At 42.6% G+C, this 19,477-nt stretch overlaps 1 protein-coding gene and 4 non-coding genes across 6 annotated transcripts in view; 4 read left to right on the top strand and 1 right to left on the bottom strand.

Annotated features, from left to right (window-relative positions):
* sema3h (sema domain, immunoglobulin domain (Ig), short basic domain, secreted, (semaphorin) 3H) overlaps positions 1 to 19,477 on the bottom strand; it is a 70,831-nt gene that overhangs the window by 7,900 nt on the left and 43,454 nt on the right. For both annotated transcript variants that reach the window (XM_037773675.1, XM_037773674.1), the window contains exons 8-9: positions 19,077 to 19,191; positions 2,142 to 2,211 (exon numbers count right to left, since the gene is read on the bottom strand). In XM_037773675.1, coding sequence (XP_037629603.1) covers positions 2,142 to 2,211; positions 19,077 to 19,191 — 185 coding nt within the window. The remainder of the gene's footprint in view (positions 1 to 2,141; positions 2,212 to 19,076; positions 19,192 to 19,477) is intronic.
* On the top strand, positions 17,063 to 17,135 carry trnar-ccu. Its single transcript has one exon. It is a non-coding gene; the product is annotated as a tRNA-Arg (tRNA).
* trnar-ccu lies at positions 17,597 to 17,669 on the top strand. The gene has a single exon. It is a non-coding gene; the product is annotated as a tRNA-Arg (tRNA).
* On the top strand, positions 18,245 to 18,317 carry trnar-ccu. Its single transcript has one exon. It is a non-coding gene; the product is annotated as a tRNA-Arg (tRNA).
* On the top strand, positions 18,324 to 18,395 carry trnam-cau. The gene has a single exon. It is a non-coding gene; the product is annotated as a tRNA-Met (tRNA).

Below are 19,477 nucleotides of genomic sequence, written 5' to 3'. Positions count from 1 at the left end.
TTCTATACAATCTGACTTCTTTCTGCAACCAGAGGAGTCGCCCCCTGCTGGCTGTTAGAAAGAATGCAATTTTAAGGCATTTCAACATTGGCTTCACTTTTCAGACCTGGAGGTTGCCGCCTGATAGAAGCTCTCTTTTCTCCCCTTCACAGAAAGGTCAGAGGTCACACTGAGGACCTCTTGAGTCCCTGTAGCTGGGATGGACTTTGGTGTTGTTCAATGGCATTTCAGAAAGAAAAAAGTCTTTCAACATGAGCTTAAAACCTCAGCGCTCTTGGTGAATTTGTATGTAAAGTGAATTAACACAGGACACCCACCGGAAAACGAATCAGACAACAATGAAACTCAGCAGCCAGATGCTTCATTTTTTATAGAAATATTATCACTGGTGTCTGAGATGGGTGAGAATCCAAACATGTGGACAGGAGTTCAAGAATTTAGCTGCTAAATTCTTATTAATCAATGTAATTTCAATTCCTCACACCTTGTAATTATTTGACCAGTTATGTCTGATATGTTCAATGAAATACCCAAACAAACAAATAAAGGAAGGGATGTATGAATGAACAACATGATACAAGCAAATAACAGAGGACAGATCCACAGCATACACTCTTTGACTTCATCACTAGGGATAAAAATGTCTGTGTGTGCATTCATGAGTGAACCAGAGAGAGAAGTTTCCATTCAGAGGGAATGACCTTTCCGCACCCTGCAGTTCTGTGGTGGGACCCCACCCTGGGTGATGCTTTGGATTTCTGTCCGTTCCCCGCTGAGGTTCCAGACACTTTCCAAAACCCAGAAACAGACCAACTCCCTGCTCCGCCATGCCAAATGTCGTCATACCTCGGCTGCTACTGTAGAGCTCTGCCGTCCGCCTCAGAAACCGGGTTATTCTCAGAGCATGTGGTGCCGTCAGTAAGTTTGGAGGAAATGAGAAACTGCAGTTTGTTGCTCATTTGTTCTCTCGTTATATATTTCCCCCCACTTTATTTCAGCCAGTGCCTGTATTTCAGTATATGTGTTGTATCTGTTCACCTGTTATCTGTCTTAAAAGGTTAGTTGAGGTGTTTTGAAGTGGGGTTGTATGAGGTACTTATCCATAGTAAGTGTATTACCTACAGCAGTATATCGCTTTGCTTCCGTGTGGTAACTCCTGTCTGTTTCTCTAAACTGGGGGCTTGCCGACCATCATCTACTGTAGGTAATACACTGACTATGGATAAGTACCTCATTCAACCCCACTTTAAAACACCCAAACTGTCCCTTTAATGAGAGCCTCTCTTTTTTAGTCCCAAACTTTTTTTCTATCCATCTGTATGTCTGGCTTCTATCGTGCAGTTTTCTGTGTTTGTGTCATTGCTCTGTCCCGAGAGGAGCAGAAAAATGCTTTTCTCTTCCTCTCTGTTTTGACAGTCTCTTAACATGTGAGCAAATGATCATTTTGTAGATACTAACAGAGATCATATTGTCCGTGGACTCTAATCAAACCCATCTCAGTGCTGCTTCATATTTTCCATGTTTTGACATCATTTTTAATTAGGTTTCTAGTTTGCAGAGTTGTTGTTCTAGTTGGAACATACATATTGTATTTTGCAATTTGTCCCTGTGAGCAATTTCAGAGGGAATGAAAACTCTCCACCCAGTGGAAATTGAAGACACTCCCAGTGCCTCCCACCCACCGTCATCCTGGCACTTTCAACTCTTAAAAAAAGGGTGCACAGATTACATTTAAAGAGGACATATCATGCTCATTTTCAGGTTTGTACTTGTATTTTGGGTTTCTACTAGAACATCTTTACATGCTTTAATGTTTTAAAAGCTGTGTACTCCTCTCCAGCTCCGCTCTAACTAGCTTTGTTTGAGGGCGTGCCAAACTAGCCGCTAGGCAGGTATTTTGCAAATGTGTTACTTGGTGACATCACCAATTTATGGAAGAAAAGGCAGGACTTCAAGCAGTTTTTCTGTGGGGTAGAGTAATTACCCTTGGCGTGGACTTTGTAACTTTGCCGACCTTTTACATGCACAAAAAAACTATATAACACACTAAAGGAAAGGGAAAAACGCACAAAAGCATAATAGGTCCTCTTTAAAGTTACTACAATATATTCCCTTGTTTTCTGTTTTACGGAGGCACATACCTCGAGGTGGTAAACAGGCCGTAGATGAGAGGGTTCTTCTTGTCTTTCGCCTGCAGGATAAAGATGTCTTCTGCATTGAGGGAACAAGGAAAGGAGACAGGAAAAGGAGGGGAAGGAGACAAAGGGGTAAAACATTAGTTAAGCCCGAGTAAAAATCATAACAGTGTCTGAACTAATGGAGACATTTTGATTGGTGTTGCACCTGCATGTGTGTTTGTGTACGTGTGTGCATCCATCAGTCTGACTGTGTGACTAATAGCGTCGGGCGTGCTGGCAGCATGGCTGACTGGCTGCTTGTAATGAATCTGTGGCCATTAATAACCGGCCACAGTGGGAGAGCCGAGCGCCGAGTCCGCCACAGGAGAACAACACCTGCTGTCACACACACACACACACACACACACATACACACTAACACCACGACGGCGTCTTCACTCTCCATCTCAAACACAGCGAATCACAACATTTGATACGTCTGTTTCACTCCGACGGCGATCCCTCACACAGAGCAATCAGGTGGAGGGAGGATTTTCATCCTCTCCATCTGTCTGTCTTACACTGATTGGCTCCTTGGTGATGTTTTTATTCATATATAACAAGATATATAACAAGATATATCATACACCAAATGTCTGATCTTAACACATCTTAAAGAGATGATGAATCTTTGCATTGCAATTTTGATTAATGACACCAATTAAAGCGCTATGAATCAATCAGAATCAATCAGCTACAACACTGGTAAAAAATTAATGTATAAATCATCCGTCACACAAATGATTAATAAAAGGTATCCTGCAGAGTTTTCGACCACCAGTTGCACTATGGAATAATGCTTTGGTGTATCTTATAATACATAGAACTTCTCAATTTGGGATCATTAAAGTACATCTATAAAGTTTAACAGGTTATAATTAATTTTGGTAGACTGAGATATTGTGCATAACAAATAAAGCAAACTGCTCTTCCATAAAATCCACATCCTGTAGTTTCTCTCCTCGGGCTAATCACTGGCATTTTCCCAAATTACAGTGGAAATGAAGTATGTCACAAATAGATGAAAATATTAATGAACACACTGACAGGAATACAAACAAAAACAAAAAAACAGATGGCAGGAGTCAGGAGACCAAAAAATTAGTCTTCTAAAAGTCTCTCATTTATAAACTTGCTAACAAACATATGTAACTCTTTAGGTGTTTACAGGAAAACTCCACAGGGTGTGAGTGCAGTATCCCTGACTTTGAAAAGGCCTAACTCCTTCCATTCCCTGTACTGCCCACTACACACGACACAACTTGCTGTCTTGTAATCGGGTGTCTTGTAATCGGGTGTCTTTAAATCGTTGTGGTTTTCACAGTACATGACTGATCGGCGACAGGAGGTCACACACTACAAGATCTATCACCGCGGAGGAACCCCCAATGAGGTCTCCACACTACGTTTTGTCCCGACAACACACTCAAAAAGTGAAAGACGTATTCGTGCTTCTTGACACAAAATAGCCTGTTTCCACACATCTTTACTATTTCCCTTATGTAGATCAGTCCCCGTGTTATGTTTATTCAAGCAAACATCCAACACCCTAGATGCAACACATACAGTAAGTTCCTATTGTTACAGGCGACCCCTCCTCCCCGAGGTTTCCCCTCAACCCGAGTCTCGTGCTCTCATTGGCTGTAGCTCCCCACCAACAGATCCAGACATTTAGCATGGTGGATATCTGGAATGTGTCTGCAAGGCACCGGCGAGCCTCTCGGCTCACGTCTTTTAACAGTTAGCACATGACGCTCGAGCGCCGACGTTCGAGCGCCGAGCCAACGTGGATTTGCCTATGATCTGGGGCTTTTGTCTCAGCGAGTGGAAAATCAGGAACAGGTGTAGTGTGAACTAGGCATAAGGTAAGAGAAAATTGTACGAGAGGTCAAGAGCACTCTTGCCATAAAATGTTTGTCCAACGCAAGGAAATAAGTTTTAAATTTGAGGAAAATGAAAAACGCATGAATATCATAATCAAATTTAGATTATTATATGTTTTTGAGTAATTATAACGATTGGATTATTGAAGAAGTACTATTGTTCCATTGATCCCAATTAAGACTATAAAACCCTTGAATGATATTGTGTGCGTTCAGCTTCTGAATGGCTTTCATACTGCTGTTAGATGTTTTTTGATTTTTGACTGCTGAAGGTTTTCTTCTTCTTACAGCCTTTTTTTGGTGGCATCTCTCCAATTCAATTCTAGTATTGGCACACGGCACAACACCTTCCCTTATATAGTGTTGAGGGGGTGTTACCTATATTAATACCTGCCCTTGTATGGGTGTTACCTATGCTAATAATAAACAATTATTCAGTTATGGATGTTTGGTGCATCTGGAGTTAGACTTGAGCTGCATGAGGCCCAATGAGAGTGTGACATAACAGACACTCAAACTTTGACAGATTGTGAAGCATTTTGGAGCTGCGTTCTTGTGTTTAAAAGCATTACACTGATGCACGGTCTTGAAATGTTAATCACATTTTCATCCCCATATTTCTAGTGTTGCTCATCGTCGTTGTATAATTCAGTTGTCTGCTGTCACAGCACAGACAATGTTTTGCTTTTCACTGTTTATTGAAATCACAGGTTTATTGTTTTGCACTTTTGTCTCAGAGAAGAGTTGGGAATGTTTTCATCATCATATCACAACGGTGGAGAACAGAGCCTTTTGTTTCCTGTGTGGCATGCTGTGATAATCTATAAATACATGACTTGACTCGGCTCCTAGGTGGGACAAATAACTTTAAAAGTCTTAGAAACTCTATAAACGGAAAGTACTCAGGTTGATGTTGAGATTCAACGAGTTTGGCAACCTCTGCAGCAACAAAGGTTGAAAAAGGAAGTTCAAAACAAGGTTTGAATGTGCTCTACATATCTCTGCCTTTATTCTCATCTCCTTGTTTCCTTTCCTTTCCTCTCCTCTCCTCTCCTCTCCTCTCCTCTCCCACGATGAGGCAGAGATGTTGTTGTGGTGACGGAGACAGCGAAGCGTATCACTGTTCCCACATTCCTGACGTTCCTGCTGCTTCACATGGCCTCCATGGAGCTACAGCCCTGCAGGAAGTCTAATCTCATCTCATCACACACACACATGCACCACACAGTGAGAGAGTCGGGAGCGCATCAAACAAAGTGAAATGAAAGCATGTACGGCCACATGCTTGCACACACCCACACACACAAACACCAAACTGCAGGGACCAAAGAGTCGAAGACACGCTGATACTGTACGTATAGACACACATACAATCAGCAGGCCCCATGGGGCAGAGCAGAGAGGACTATGGGTAGTCTGCAGCCTGCAGCATACACACTGCTCACTCCCTCCATCCCTTATTTAATGTATCACTCCTTCATTATTAAGTTTTCTTTGGCGCTTCTCCTGCTTTTAAATCACAATGCAGATGTCTCATTTGTGCAGTTAATCTCTCTCTCAGCCCTGTCTCCTAAAAATGACATTTCCATACAACTAAACTGCATTCTCAAGTACGTTTGGAAGGAAACGTATTTATGTAGGGCTGTCAAAGTTAACAGGATAATAACGTGTTAATGCAAATTACTTTTAACGCCACTAATTTCTTTAGCGCATTAACGCAACTAACGTAAAACCTGAGGAATCCATTGGTACCAACCATCTCATACTAGCTTGTTGTGAAGGAGGCTAAATAACGCTCCAAACTTGCGCTAAATTTATTTTTTAGATACCCACGAGTCTCCCCTTTACAGACATGCCCACTTTATAATAATCACATGCAGTTTGGGGCAAGTCATAGTGAAGTCAGCACACTGACACACTGACAGCTGTTGTTGTCTGTTGGGCTGCAGTTTGCTATGTCATGATTTGAGCATATTTTTTATGCTAACTTCAGTACCTGTGAGGGTTTCTGGACAGTATTTATCATTGTTTTGTGTTGTTAATTGATTTCCAATAATACATATATACATACATGTGCATACAGCAAACATATTTGCCCACTCCCATGTTAATAAGAGTATTAAATGCTTGACAAATCTCCCATTAAGGTACATTTTGAATGGATTAAAAAAATGTGCGATTAATTTGCGATTAATCGCAATTAACTATGGACAATCATGCGATTAAATATTTTTATCGATCGACATTGGCACCAATGTACTGCACAATGGTCCTAAAACGATGGGATTGTAATTGTTCCCCATAGTGGGCAGCCTACATGAAGGGTGAGAAGAGAAGGGAATTCATTTTAAAGAACATTTTGAAAATCTAATTTGATAAAATGTCCAAATAGTTTGGATATGACAATGTGTTGCCCATAAATCTGTTTGTTGAAGCATTATGTTCCAACCTGTCATCTCCTCCAGCCTCTGTGTGCCCTGTGCCTCCTTTAATCCTGTCATCTGCTGCCTCTTTAAAACTCATCACATCTCTGTCCTTTTGTCAGCCTCCATTGTTTTTCCCCCATTATACCCATCATATCACATCTCCTCTACATTTTTTTAAACATTTCCAGCTAGTTTTCTTTCCTGTTCTTATCTTCCAAAAAAATGCCCCTCCCTCTTCAACTCCTTTCATAAATCAAAACCTTTATCATCTCTCCATTTTCTGTATCTTTCTCCCTCTACTTGTCTTGAAGTTTTGTTTTTATGGCAGTATTGCTTTATTACTCTGGATGATATATGTGCTCTTTGGTGAACGCTTTCATCCAAAGCACCTCAAAGTTTTTTTCAAAGGAAGGGATGAGCCAGAGTCAAAAGAAGGGCATTGGAAGATTTACATCTAAACCTGCAGAGCTGAGTTTTATAGCCTCACAGCCAGCCTAGTGGAAGCCATCACCGTACAGATGAAATACAGACTCCCTTTAAACCTGCTGGGAACATGTTTACCGGACGGGTGATCGGATTGTGGTCCGATAGGGCTAAAAAAAATTGATAAAATCCACTCGTAAGTGCACCTAAATATGCGCTCAAACTCTAATCATCCACATCACATCTCCAGAGGTGGTCAGAGCCTTATTTGGCCACACTGACGGCAACATGTTGATGCAGTTTGTCTGCAGGACACATGTTTGAGTTGTGGAATGGTAAATAAACCCTCATGTGCGGAGGTGAAGAAAAAGGAAACAAGAAAAGAAGCTGCAGCAGTTTAGACAGAAACTTGTAGCAGTAAACAGCGACTTAAGCTCCCACAAGGAAGAACGCACATTTCCCAGAAGTTCATTACAACACAAGTGAGTCTTGAGTTGGTAATTTGCAGAGCAAAAGACTTGTAGACACGCATGTCTATATTACGTAATGTTTAGCAGCAGCTACCCTTTTGCAGAGCAACTTATAACAAGACAAAACTATTAAATCAAACCATTCTGGTGATTAGCTGAAGTAGCTTTCGTATATATAAGAAGCTCTAATGGATTCTCCAGAACTGACCTTTTTGTAAAAGTATACACAAAAGTGAATCACAGTACACTGAAATTATTCATTTCCAGGACTGCCCCCTAAATGGTTGAGAGGTTGAGTTGAAAAGCAGATGAATCGACTCACATTTTGTCAGTTGAATCACTGCACTTTTTTTCTGTAAACAGAGCAATGCAGAATAACAACATGGCAGATTATACACTTTTACAAACCAAAATGATTTAACTAGAAAACCAAAGAGAGCTGATGGAAAGAGAGGCCATCGATTTCTTTCTGTTTGCTGCGTCATCGGCTGTCCTCGGGGTTCCCCACACACAACAGGATATCCGATTGTAAATATTGAACATGTTTAATATTTACGATTTGAAATCGGTGCGGCCAGAATGGACTTCGGAGCGCTGTTGAGAGGTCATGGTCATTTCAAGTATTTCCGTGAGATCACACACGCACCGTCTGTCTCTGTCCTTGTCTCAGACCTCAATTCTGACATTTATTGTGCTACTGTAATGGATAAAGTTGGCGTTTTTTGCGTGTTGGCTTCAGGTGGTTGATTGACGCATATATTCTTGGGTCAGGCGGTGCGGATTGGCTCTCATAATGGGTTGTGTGGGTCCGGGTTATAGAGTTACAGTGTGCCCAGCATTAGGCACAGTGGTGCTATGAGCTAAATGCTTACGTCAGCATGCTAAACTGCTCACAATGACAATGCTGATGTTCAGCAGGTATAATGTTTACCATGTCCTCCACCTTAGTTCAGCATGTTAGCATGCTAACATTTGCTAATTAGAACTAAAATCAAGTCTTTCAAATCTTGGACAAAGGGAAAATCTGACCAGTTAGTAGCGCTATAAGTGAAAAGTTAAGGGATCACCAAAGTGATTACAGTTCATCCTGAGAGGGACATTAATGTCTGAACCAAACTTCAAGGCAATCCATTCATTATTTGTTGAGATATTTCATTCTGGAACAAAGTGGACCAACCAACCGATCGACAGACTGACACTGCCATGCACAGATAAAAATACTCCAAAAACCTGCAAATCACTTGCTGGCAAGGTAAGAAAAAATGCCCCTCCCTCTTCAACTCCTTTCATGAATCAAAACCTTCATCATCTCTCCATTTTCTTTAATTTTCTCCTTCTACTTGTCTCCTTCACTACCTGGCAAGGTAAGAGACAAATCTCAATTTACTGTGGATAACGAGGTGTTTTAAAGCCAGATAGAAAGGAGGCCACATAGCCTGTAAAAGTAAATATCCTCAGTTCAATATTGAAAAAGTACTGTGTAAACTTTATAGAAACTTTGGTAAAGCCTGTAGGGAAAAACTGTGACTCCACTGCCTTCTGCTTGAAAGTTAGTCAGTGTGTCTTTCTTCTGAGCACCTCACTGTGCATTCAGCTTCACATGAAAACAAAGTTAAACTTTGGAAGACGCAGCCAGAACAACATCAACGACGTCTCAGTTATTTACAGCTCGGCTTGGCAAAAATTCACTCTTATCTCTCCGTGACAAGTTTAAATCACACCTGATTTAGTGCCGTTCCACCTCGTTTCTACATCTCCCGTCAAGTTTGATTTATTAAACTGTAGTGACTATAATGTCATTAATCTTTAAACGGGGGAGGGAAAGCAAAACACAAACACACATTCATTACAATCACTGAGTGCAGGAAATATCTGCTTCTGTCTGACCAGGTGAATCAAGGTGAACGTTTACTCATCTTTCAAGTTGAAGCAGGAAGAAGTGCAGATTTTAAGTTACGTTGCAGTTACAAGAAACATCTTTACGTCTTCTTTTTAACCCCCTGAGCGACGGACTTTACTGTCTTTCAGAGGCTGTATCAGAGTCAGTTTTAGAGCTAGAGTAAAGGTATAGATAGCATATGAAACTAGAAAACCTAAGTTTGAAAACCCTATAGGTTAACCTATCCACTGGTACCAACCATGTCATGCTAGCTTCCTCCCGGAAGGAGGCTAAATAACGCTTCAAAGTTAGGTTAAATTTTGGCGAGGAAAACTGGCATGGCCATTTTCAAAGGGGTCCTTTGACCTCTGAACTCAAGATATGTGAATGAAAATGGGTTCTATGGGTACCCACGAGTCTCCCCTTTACAGACATGCCCTCTTTATGATAATCACATGCAGTATAAATGTGTTATTTTTGCCTATTCTAAAATGCTGCAGTTGAATATTTCTGCATACTGGGGTCCCTAAACAGTCTTGGAAATGCATAAATTGGGTATGACTGTAAAGCTGATACTCTTGTGGATCCAAATTAGCCATGTACACCACTTCTATGTGACATATACTGTTGACCTGCTATCTCCCCCTAAAGACACCCTAAAAAAAGACAAAAATGGGTCTATCGTGGATCTCAGAGGGTTAACCACGTCTTCTTTCTCTTAAACCGTCAGACAGCTCGCCACCATGTTATACTAACAGTAATCCCTCGTACTGAGCTGCTTTCCTCCCTCTAAATCTTCTCGCCTTTTCTTTGTGTCTCTTTATCTTTCCATCAGGTGCTCATCCCTCGTCCCCTTCTGCTCAAATCCACCTGGACTTCCCAGGATCCCTCTGGGTGTGTCTCACTCTCTTTGTTTCTCACTTTCACCGCCGCTCCCAGTCTCCCTCCCTTCCGCTATCTCTCCATCCCCTCCATCTCCCCGTCCATCTGTCTTGTCTGTCTGGCCTATTTTCTCCGGAGGATTGTTCTTGTGTCTTCTTCTCTAAACAAAAAGCAGCTGTGTTCCCCTGAGGGAAGATAGTCCTGTCTAGCCCGTAGACCTGCAGCCTCAGCCCCTATCTTCCTCCTCCTCCTCCTCCTCCTCCTCCTAATTGTCTGGCCTTAGCCCCCCAGGCGAACACCCCTATCCTCTTCATTTCTCTGCTTTCCCTCGCTCCTTGCCCAGCCACCCTGAATGCCAATATCCACCTCCTCCCTCCTCCTCCTCATCTTTCTGACCACACTCCCTGTCTTTATTTCCTCCTCGCCATCTTACAGTAATTTACCAATAACAGCCCTGCCTCCATCTTGTCTGGTTCTTTAACCCCCTCGGCTATTGGCCCTATTCCTTCTGCCACCTCACCTCTTTTCTCTCTGACACATTTTCCCCCTCCAGCCACCGCTGTTATCCCCATCCTGATGTCTCTCTCAATTTCAACCTTCATGTCTAGACTGAGATATCCATTTCGCATTCGCTATTCGAGTCGCTACTTCATGCTGCAGCCGACAGTTCACATGGCCTCTTATCTGTTTGTGATATCTTGATATTGATTTCGGGACAATGACATGGCTGGATATCTAGCTAGTCTTGTTGTTAAACATACTGTCAAGTTATATTTACAGTTTTTCCACTGTACGCAATGTTATTGACAGTTGAAGTCAAGGCTACTTTATTTAAATCAGGGGTGTCCAGAGCGCCAAAAAAATAAGTAAAGACAGATTCAGCAACTGCATGGCTTATTTCTCGCATAAAATGTTTTCAGAAACACATTTCATTGACCTATTTTTGTGATATAAGAGAAGAAAGTTTCCAAACGAGCCGACATGTCGGTTCCGGTTTGAAAGCTGGGAGCAGCAGTTCACGAGGGAAAGCGTTCGTCCAACCAGGTATGTCTTGTAACTGGTGGCAACCCATCAAGCGTCCAATGCTGGGAAGCGAGGCAATCCCTCGTGATAAAAAACGCCTCTGTGGACACATCAGGGTCACCAGGGAAACGGAGTGAATGGATTGTGGAAAAACATTAGATTTTGGTTCTGGCCTCCATTTCATCCATTAATTCCAGATAATGGACATCTTGTCGGGCTTTATCCCTTACTTATGTATAATTTTGGAGGACACTTTTGAATGATGTTCATTAAAGAATGCGCTCTCAGTCCAGAAATTCTTTTAATACCTTTAAAAGATTAAGGATATACAGTATAATAGGGATATAAATCTCCTAAAGGAACCCTTCATCTCCTCCTTGTTGTTTTCTCCTCCTTCCTCTTCCCTCACTCCCCACCTCTCTATCTGCTCCATTCTTCCCTATTAACCCCATTCCCCTCCTTCCCTCCCGTCCCGTCTCCCTCCCACCAGCCCTCACACCCTTTTAGCTTCACTTCACCTCCCTCACCCCCTCCATGTCCTTCGAGGAAAAGTGCCTTTTGTCTGGGCTGTAGTATCTCCTGCTACATAACTATCACCTTCCCTTCTCTCTGGTTTTGTCCTTCTCCTCCTCTTCTGTCTATCCATTGCCCCATTATTTAAATTCCACACTCCTTGGTAGCATCAGCGCTTAAACTAATTTTCCTACACCGTAGAGAGATGTAAGAAAAAAGTACTGCCAACGATCAGTGAGGACCTTTCTTACTTTCAAAACTTACTTTGTTCATGCACTCTCATCCGGATTTCTGCACTAATTAGCCGTCTTATTCCTCTTTATATAGTGAAAATGTAACTTCCCTTGTGTCACTTTCAGGCCACCCTATAGCTCCAGGGAAATAGGAAACTGGTTGAACAGTGGAGGCTATATGGAGGCACATTCTGCCCATGCTATTGCAATTTCCAAGAATTAAATAACCTTTTAATACCAGCTCTCTTAAACATCCAGAGCTCCTCCCGTCTGTTCTTCATCATCCACTTTCTTTACTTTTCCTACCCTGAAGCCAAATGTATTTCCAATCCTCCTCATAATCAGCTATTCCTTCTCTCTGTCCTCCTCTTGCACCTTGTCTTTTACAGCGTTAGAGCAATAACGCTTTGATAACAGTTTCTCCTCCTCATCTTTTTATCCTGTGCCTCTATTTTCCTCTTCTCCTCCTCCATCCCCTCCTCCTTCTTTTCTTCTCCTGTCTGGTCAACACCTTGTGCTGTAACCTCTACCCTCCTCCTACTTCATCTTTTTCTCTCTCACCCTCTCTCTAAGCTCTCCTCCTCCTCCCTCCGGTCCCCCTCTATACCTCTCTCCTCTGTTTCTCCTTCTGATAAACTGGGCTTCCATTCAAGTAGTTTCACACACGCTATGACGGATTAGAAAGGCTGAATGGAGGCGTCAAAACATGATTAATTTTCTTTAGTATCACAAAACATGTTTTCACACCCAACTGTTTTTGTTGATGAGGTCATTAAGCAGTAAATAGTGGAGATGCATTTGTCAGGTTAATCTGACAGGTCCGGGCGTCCTGGTGGCTCAGTAATACATGTAGCGGGCAAAGGAATCTCTGTCTTTCTGTATGTCCTTCGCATATCTTGAGAGCCACTCATCCGATCTACTTCACACTTGTCGAATGTATTGCTGAGGATCCCATGGAGTGCTTTGACGAATTTGGTGCAATTTGGACCCACAATACGTTCAATATTAATAAACTTTGAATAAACAAACGGGCTTCAGGGCTTTGCAGACTGAGATGAGCATGTTGTCCGCAGAACGGGGCTCATTGAGTGCAATTCATTTTTACTGCTGGATGCCGGATATACTAACGTTACAACCAAACTCTTCTTCACTTGCCTGGAGTCAATGAGTACAGAGCGGTTCTCGTCAACGCTGCAATCAGCCCGCTACGAACAGGCACGAGCCCCCGACGACGCTGCAAGCAGCAGCAGCGGGAGCAAACGAACCCAAAGAAGACGCAATCAACCCAAAGAAACGTTTAATTGCAGAGTAAAACTATTCAAAAGTGTCTTTGGATGAATGAATGTTGCCTATCAAATTGTACACAAGGCCTAAAGTAAAAGTAATTTGCACTGACGCCATCCAGCCAGGTGAAATTATCTCAATTTACTGGCAGATATATTTGTACTTCTAATCTTCATATAATTCTCTGACTCAAAAATATACAGACTGGCTATTTGAGATGACTATTTTCCTATGTTGAAGCACACTGGTTGGTTTATTTGTTGAAGCATTTCAAACTCATTTTCAGCTATATTTGAATCCAAACAGTCTGAGGGTAAATATAGCTGCTGTCTATTGGTCTTTCCATCCTTCCTTCATCCCCACCGCTCCCTCTTTTCTTTCTACATCCTTCGATTTTTCCAGAAAATTGTTTCTTTCTGGCCTTTGCAGACTTCACCTCATCCTACCGAGGCGTTGTGAAGATGACAGTCCTCATTTTCTTCATCATCCATTTGTTATATTTATCCTCCAAGTTATAAAAAATACTCCCTCCTTCTATTCCCTTCCAGCATTACCGGGTGGTGATGCAGTGACAAAGATATGGGTGCTGTCTTATGTCTGGAACATTGAATCTCTCACAAACAGACAAAAATAGATGACGAATATGCCTGAAAATACCTCAGTGTCTCTGGTGCCAACACTCTGAGTCCGGCCACAGTGGGCTTTCTGTTTCCAGCTTGAAAAACCTCAAGCCTGACTCTCCTCCACAACAACTACGACCACAACGGGGACAACGGCAGTAAACAGCAGAGAATCCTCTTCCTGTGAGCTGGACTCTTGAGTTGTTTCAGCTTGAATTGGCAGCAGGAGGAACGTCTGTCCTCCATGACACAGAAAACACACTAAACATGAACCACTTCCACTCGACTGTTTGGGATTTTTAAATAATTATGGTTCAATGAGGCTTGATGTGACATCAACATTTGCAGAGAGCCTCATAAAAGCGAACCTCTACAACTCCAGACATAAAAACAACTGAACAATAAACTCAAAGCAATCCTGTGTCATGAGTCGGTCCATGTGGTGATCAATGAGCGGATGCTTTGTTCAAAACAAAGCCAATTGTAAGGGTGTTCAAGATCTTAAATATGTGAGTCAACAACTACAAAAATACACTAAAGGAAAGACAAAGACAATAAAATGTGTTGATTGTCACTTCCCTTTAGAAAAACACATTTGGGGCTTTTCCATTGGCACTTTTGGTCGCACCGAGTCACACCATGCCGCGCTGATTTGTGTTTCCATTACCAGTTTTAGCGTGCCGAGTCGCACCCGAGATGGATCATCTCCGGACTTGGGCCAAAGTGCGCCCAACCCGACTCCAAGCAGGTTGCGATGATGTCTCGCCGACCATTGCCAACCCGTAATGACCCCACTTCTCCTCAAACAAGCGTGTGTTGAGACACAACTCATGTCTGTGCAGGAGACTAGAGAGAAAGACGTTGCGTGCTCACCTCTCAGGACTTCTGTAGCTTCTAACTGAATCTCTGTGGTTTGAAGTTTAGTTTCTCTCCTGCATCCCTGTTTGTACTTTCAGATATCTGCTTTCAGCTGTACAGGAGTCGTGTTAAGTTCCTGATGAAAACCCAACATTTCCTGATTTTGTTGCTTCATAATAAAAGCTTTTAAATAACAAAATAACGGAGGACATTTTACTGTGAAGAATTTATAGGAAATAAATGTGTTTATCACCAAATTAGCAGAGCTTTGTTAGCAGCTATTCTTAATAAAAACAAGTCTACTTATACTGCAGGGAGGAAGAGTACAAGCAGCAAAAATAACGGGGGATTTTTATTATGAAGAATATAGGAAATAAAAATGTGTTTATAGACCGTTTAACAGCCGCTCCTTTGACCACTAGTCACAGCCATGGTTACACACACATTCAAGCGGGCATACTTGCCAACCTTGAGACCTCAAAAATAGGGAGGATTTCAAAACCAAAGCAGGGAGTTTCAGAGACTTGCTTCCTGTATTCTGGTGACTTTTAAAGAATATACAAAAATACAAAATAATAAGTACACTGCAACAGCAATTTTTGTTAAATAGGCCTTCTTTTACTACTCTGGTGTGAACTTGTGTGAATCTCGGGAATAAACTAGTGTCCATCAATTTTCATTCATTTTTTGAGTATTTCTTTCTCTTAGTACTCTCCATTTCTCTTTCCTTCTCTCACTCACTGAAGGCCCTCTCAGACACAACGCGACAACGGCACCACTGCGCTCTGAAACCCATTATTTCCAATGGTTTGCGCCACGCCTGCTTTGCTGTGATGCTGTGATAATGCAGCGAGCGTAGCTCAAACCGCACCACGGTGTTATAAGCAGCTCTCCTCCGCTGGGAAAAGACATTTGGTGTAGTTGTATTGTCATCCAGATGGAAACAGTAGGGCTTATACTGTACATGCTGTGCAGTGCCAGAAACAGGTTGAGATAACGAAAAGGAAAAAAGGTGTGAAACTGGGAGAGGGCAATGAAAAACTGGAGTCTCCCTGGAAAAATCTGCAGGGTTGGCAAGTATGCAAGCGGATAGCCCTGCTGTAATGGAGATGTAAATCCCTGCTGTGCTGGGCTGACGCGCCGAGTCGATCCAAGCAAGCATTTTCTGATCTCACGTCCCTATTGACAGTACAGCATCATTTGTAATTTCTCTGGCTTCTTATACATAGTAAAGATGCCCAAGGCACATGGGCATTGTTCTGTTATTATTGTACACTTGAATATGTAAACTCAACATAGAAAGACTCTAGCCGACCAGAGGATTTGAACCCAGAACCTTCCTGCTGGGAACTGACTGTGCTACCCATTAAGTTCGTGATGGATTTGACCTACATGGTATCAAATACTTTTCACCTGTAAAAACAGTGTCACGGCCGACAGGAGCTGAACCCAAATAGTGCTGCTTTTTTTGTGTGAGTTACACAAATACATACAGCACTCACTACAAACTCACTCCCATTTGTGTAATTTGCACGTAGCTAATTTGTTTTCTATGACTCAGCACCTTCAGCAAATTTGAATCATAACTTTCTCACATACACACACAGCCAGGTGGTATCCACTGCTCCGCTGCTATGAGGGACCCGCAGACCGTCAAGGGTTTATGGGATTTGTAGTGTTTCTGTGTGGCTGAGCGTGGCATAAACAACACTGACAGCATTCTTCTCCTTCATATGGGTTAGTGGTTTTGTGTGTGTGTGTGTGTGTGTGTCCTGCTGAAGTGTTTTCACAAACAAATTTGTATGCACCCTTATCAGATGTGTAAAACGTGGCCACAGGCATGCTGGGAAGAAATGTTTACGCTCCTGACAAGTCAGAACTGTCTTGTGTACATAGACTGAGGCTAAAGTATGTGTTAACAGTTTAAAAGCTCTGTGTGCATTCTTAATGTTGCATGTGTGCCTGCATGAGGGTTCGACTGTATGAAAGAAAAAGAGTGTTTGATTTACTGTGTGTGTTAATGTACTGTATATGTTCACATAAAAGGTAATTCTATGCGTGTGTTCTGTCGTTTACTCTGAGAATCTTCTGTTTACAAAAACAGTAAAGATAAGAAACCAGTCCTGTCTCCACAACTCTCTCCCTCTGTTCTCTATCTCCTTGTCTCAAATGTTTTTTTTCACCAAGTAAAAGGTGAAGCCGTGTGATGCTGACCGCAAAGTGGTGCAGCAGAAGCACGTTGAGCCGATAACCCAGAAGACGATGGATTGAAATTATCCTCTCTGCTAAAGTTTTCATGGCATTGCAGCAAAAGAGACATTTATGCTTATCTCTACGAGGTCCTGGATGAGTAGTAACGAAGCTGATACATTATCTAGACCCAACACTGAAGCCCCAGTGGCCTAATGGATAAGGCACTGGCCTCCTAAGCCAGGGATTGTGGGTTCGAGTCCCATCTGGGGTGATTGACAGCAGAGTGCTGGGCCTATAACCCAGAGGTCGATTGATCAAAACCATCCTCTGCTATCAAGGTTTTATTGGCAGCTGTTTGGCCTTAAAGACATTTCAATTACTTAAAAAGGTACTCCAGTGATTTAGTGCTACACTTCCATAAAGCTGGAAGACTGAGATATGAAGGTCTTAGTCCAAAGACACACTTACAATTCCCATAAACCTGAAATTATATAGTCAAGGTCACCATTGTAAGGGTCCACACAGACTGTATCTGTGGACCGTGCACACCGACCACACATGTGAATATGTCCACTGCCACACTGCTACTTTATCTCTTTATTGCTGTGCCACCTCTGCCACTGCCACGGTGACCTTAGGAGCCATTGTTGACTAAAGCCAATGTTTGTTCTCCCATATTGTTGCTTTGTAGACAAAATCACTGCTCGTCAATAGGCCTATCCTACCTGTGAAGCCTCAGTGGCCTAATGGATAAGGCACTGGCCTCCTAAGCCAGGGATTGTGGGTTCAAGTCCCATCTGGGGTGATTGACAGCAGAGTGGCGCAGCGGAAGCGTGCTGGGCCCAAAGGTCGATGAATCATAACCATCCTCTGCTATCTATGTTTTACGGGCAGCTGTTTGGCCCTAAAGACCTTTCAATGACTGGAGGTTGGAATAAGAAGATATCCTGAGTTGCAGTCCCTTGTTTACTTTAAGCTCTAAAACTTGACACAGTGACATAGGTTGCACCTAAATTGAGAAAAACAGATCATGCCAGAGACAGAGCACAAATTATTTGTGCACCTGCAAACAGTCAGCATCTTGTAATGTGCAACCCCAAGTCTTTAACTACCCTTCCAATGTGTACTAATGGGGTGTAAAGAGGACAATTTCACCCACCAAATGGACAAAAGTTTCTGACAAATCATTGCATACTCTCAGTATAGACTGCAGATGTCAGGAGAACAGTCTGTGCTGCAGACAAAGACTGCTGAGCTCTATAACATTTGTTGCTTCACTACATCACTGCTTTTGTCTCATGTTCCCCATGTTTTCAATGCCTTGCTTTGTCATGCTGTTTATGTCCATGTTCCAATTGTCTCTCTAACACTGTTACAGAAGCCCCAGTGGCCTAATGGATAAGGCACTGGCCTCCTAAGCCAGGGATTGTGGGTTCGAGTCCCATCTGGGGTGATTGACAGCAGAGTGGCGCAGCGGAAGCGTGCTGGGCCCATAACCCAGAGGTCGATGGATCGAAACCATCCTCTGCTATCAAGGTTTTTAAGGAACTTCAAAAAATAATAATAACCCCGCTGGAAACAAAGGTGTCCAGCACAGCACAGAGGGACAAATCATTCTTAATAGTACTGTCTTCATCGCCACTGAACATCAGAGACTTACACATCTACAGCTACGAGTTCAGACAGAGAGCAGAGGGAGGCTCACATCCGAATTCACTCAAAACACATATGAAAGACTTATGCCTACATAGACCTGCTCCTGAGGACACACACACACACACACACACACACACACACACACACACACACTGGCGCGAATCCTTGATAATGAATAAACCCACAGCAACTGAATGTAGAGGCCAGTTTCCGTGGTTACCAAGGCTGAGGCACGAAGACGAACCCAAGGTGACCGACAGGGTTGTTGATCACCGTGGTAACGGTGGAGCACACACACACACACACACTGAAGCTGTAGTAGAGCGTTTCTAAATTTCTTTGGTCTGTGAACTCTTCTTCGTCATTTCAAAATATTTCAGTTCCAGCTCTTCATAAACACAAACACACACTGGCTGAGTATCTGAACTCAGTTCATCTTTTATGAAGCATGCAGTGGCTCCAGCTGTTGATGTAACCAGTGGTTGAGGCCTGTCTGATGTGATTAGTTTTACTGTGTAAGTAATGTGCTTGTCATTTGAGGCTCGTGTGCACTCACGCAGCTGGTCGAAGTGCGTCTGCAGTCCGTCTGGTCCCGGGACTGAACACACCATACGAGCCTTCTGGAAGGTACTCCACTTATTGACTAAACTCCTCTGGCCTCCGATGTCGTTCTTAACACACACACACAAAAAAGAGCAATTTAATACAAATATTTCTACACACAAACACGGTCATGCACTTTTACACATATTCACATAAAAAGGCAAATAGTACAAACCTTCACAGTGTATCACAGAAGACACAGTGAAGACACAGAGATGGCGACACACATAACCAGTCCCCTATACACAGACTTCAAAAGTCACATCTATACGAGCTGGCAGGAACATCCAATCACACATAGCTGCTTGTTGCGTAAACACATGTGCACTGACCAGCACGTACAACTCTCATACT

Source organism: Sebastes umbrosus, chromosome 6 (assembly GCF_015220745.1).
Source record: "Sebastes umbrosus isolate fSebUmb1 chromosome 6, fSebUmb1.pri, whole genome shotgun sequence".
Lineage (NCBI taxonomy): Eukaryota > Metazoa > Chordata > Actinopteri > Perciformes > Sebastidae > Sebastes > Sebastes umbrosus.
Note: the sequence above shows the minus strand (reverse complement) of the source record. Positions and strands in the feature narration are given on the sequence as shown.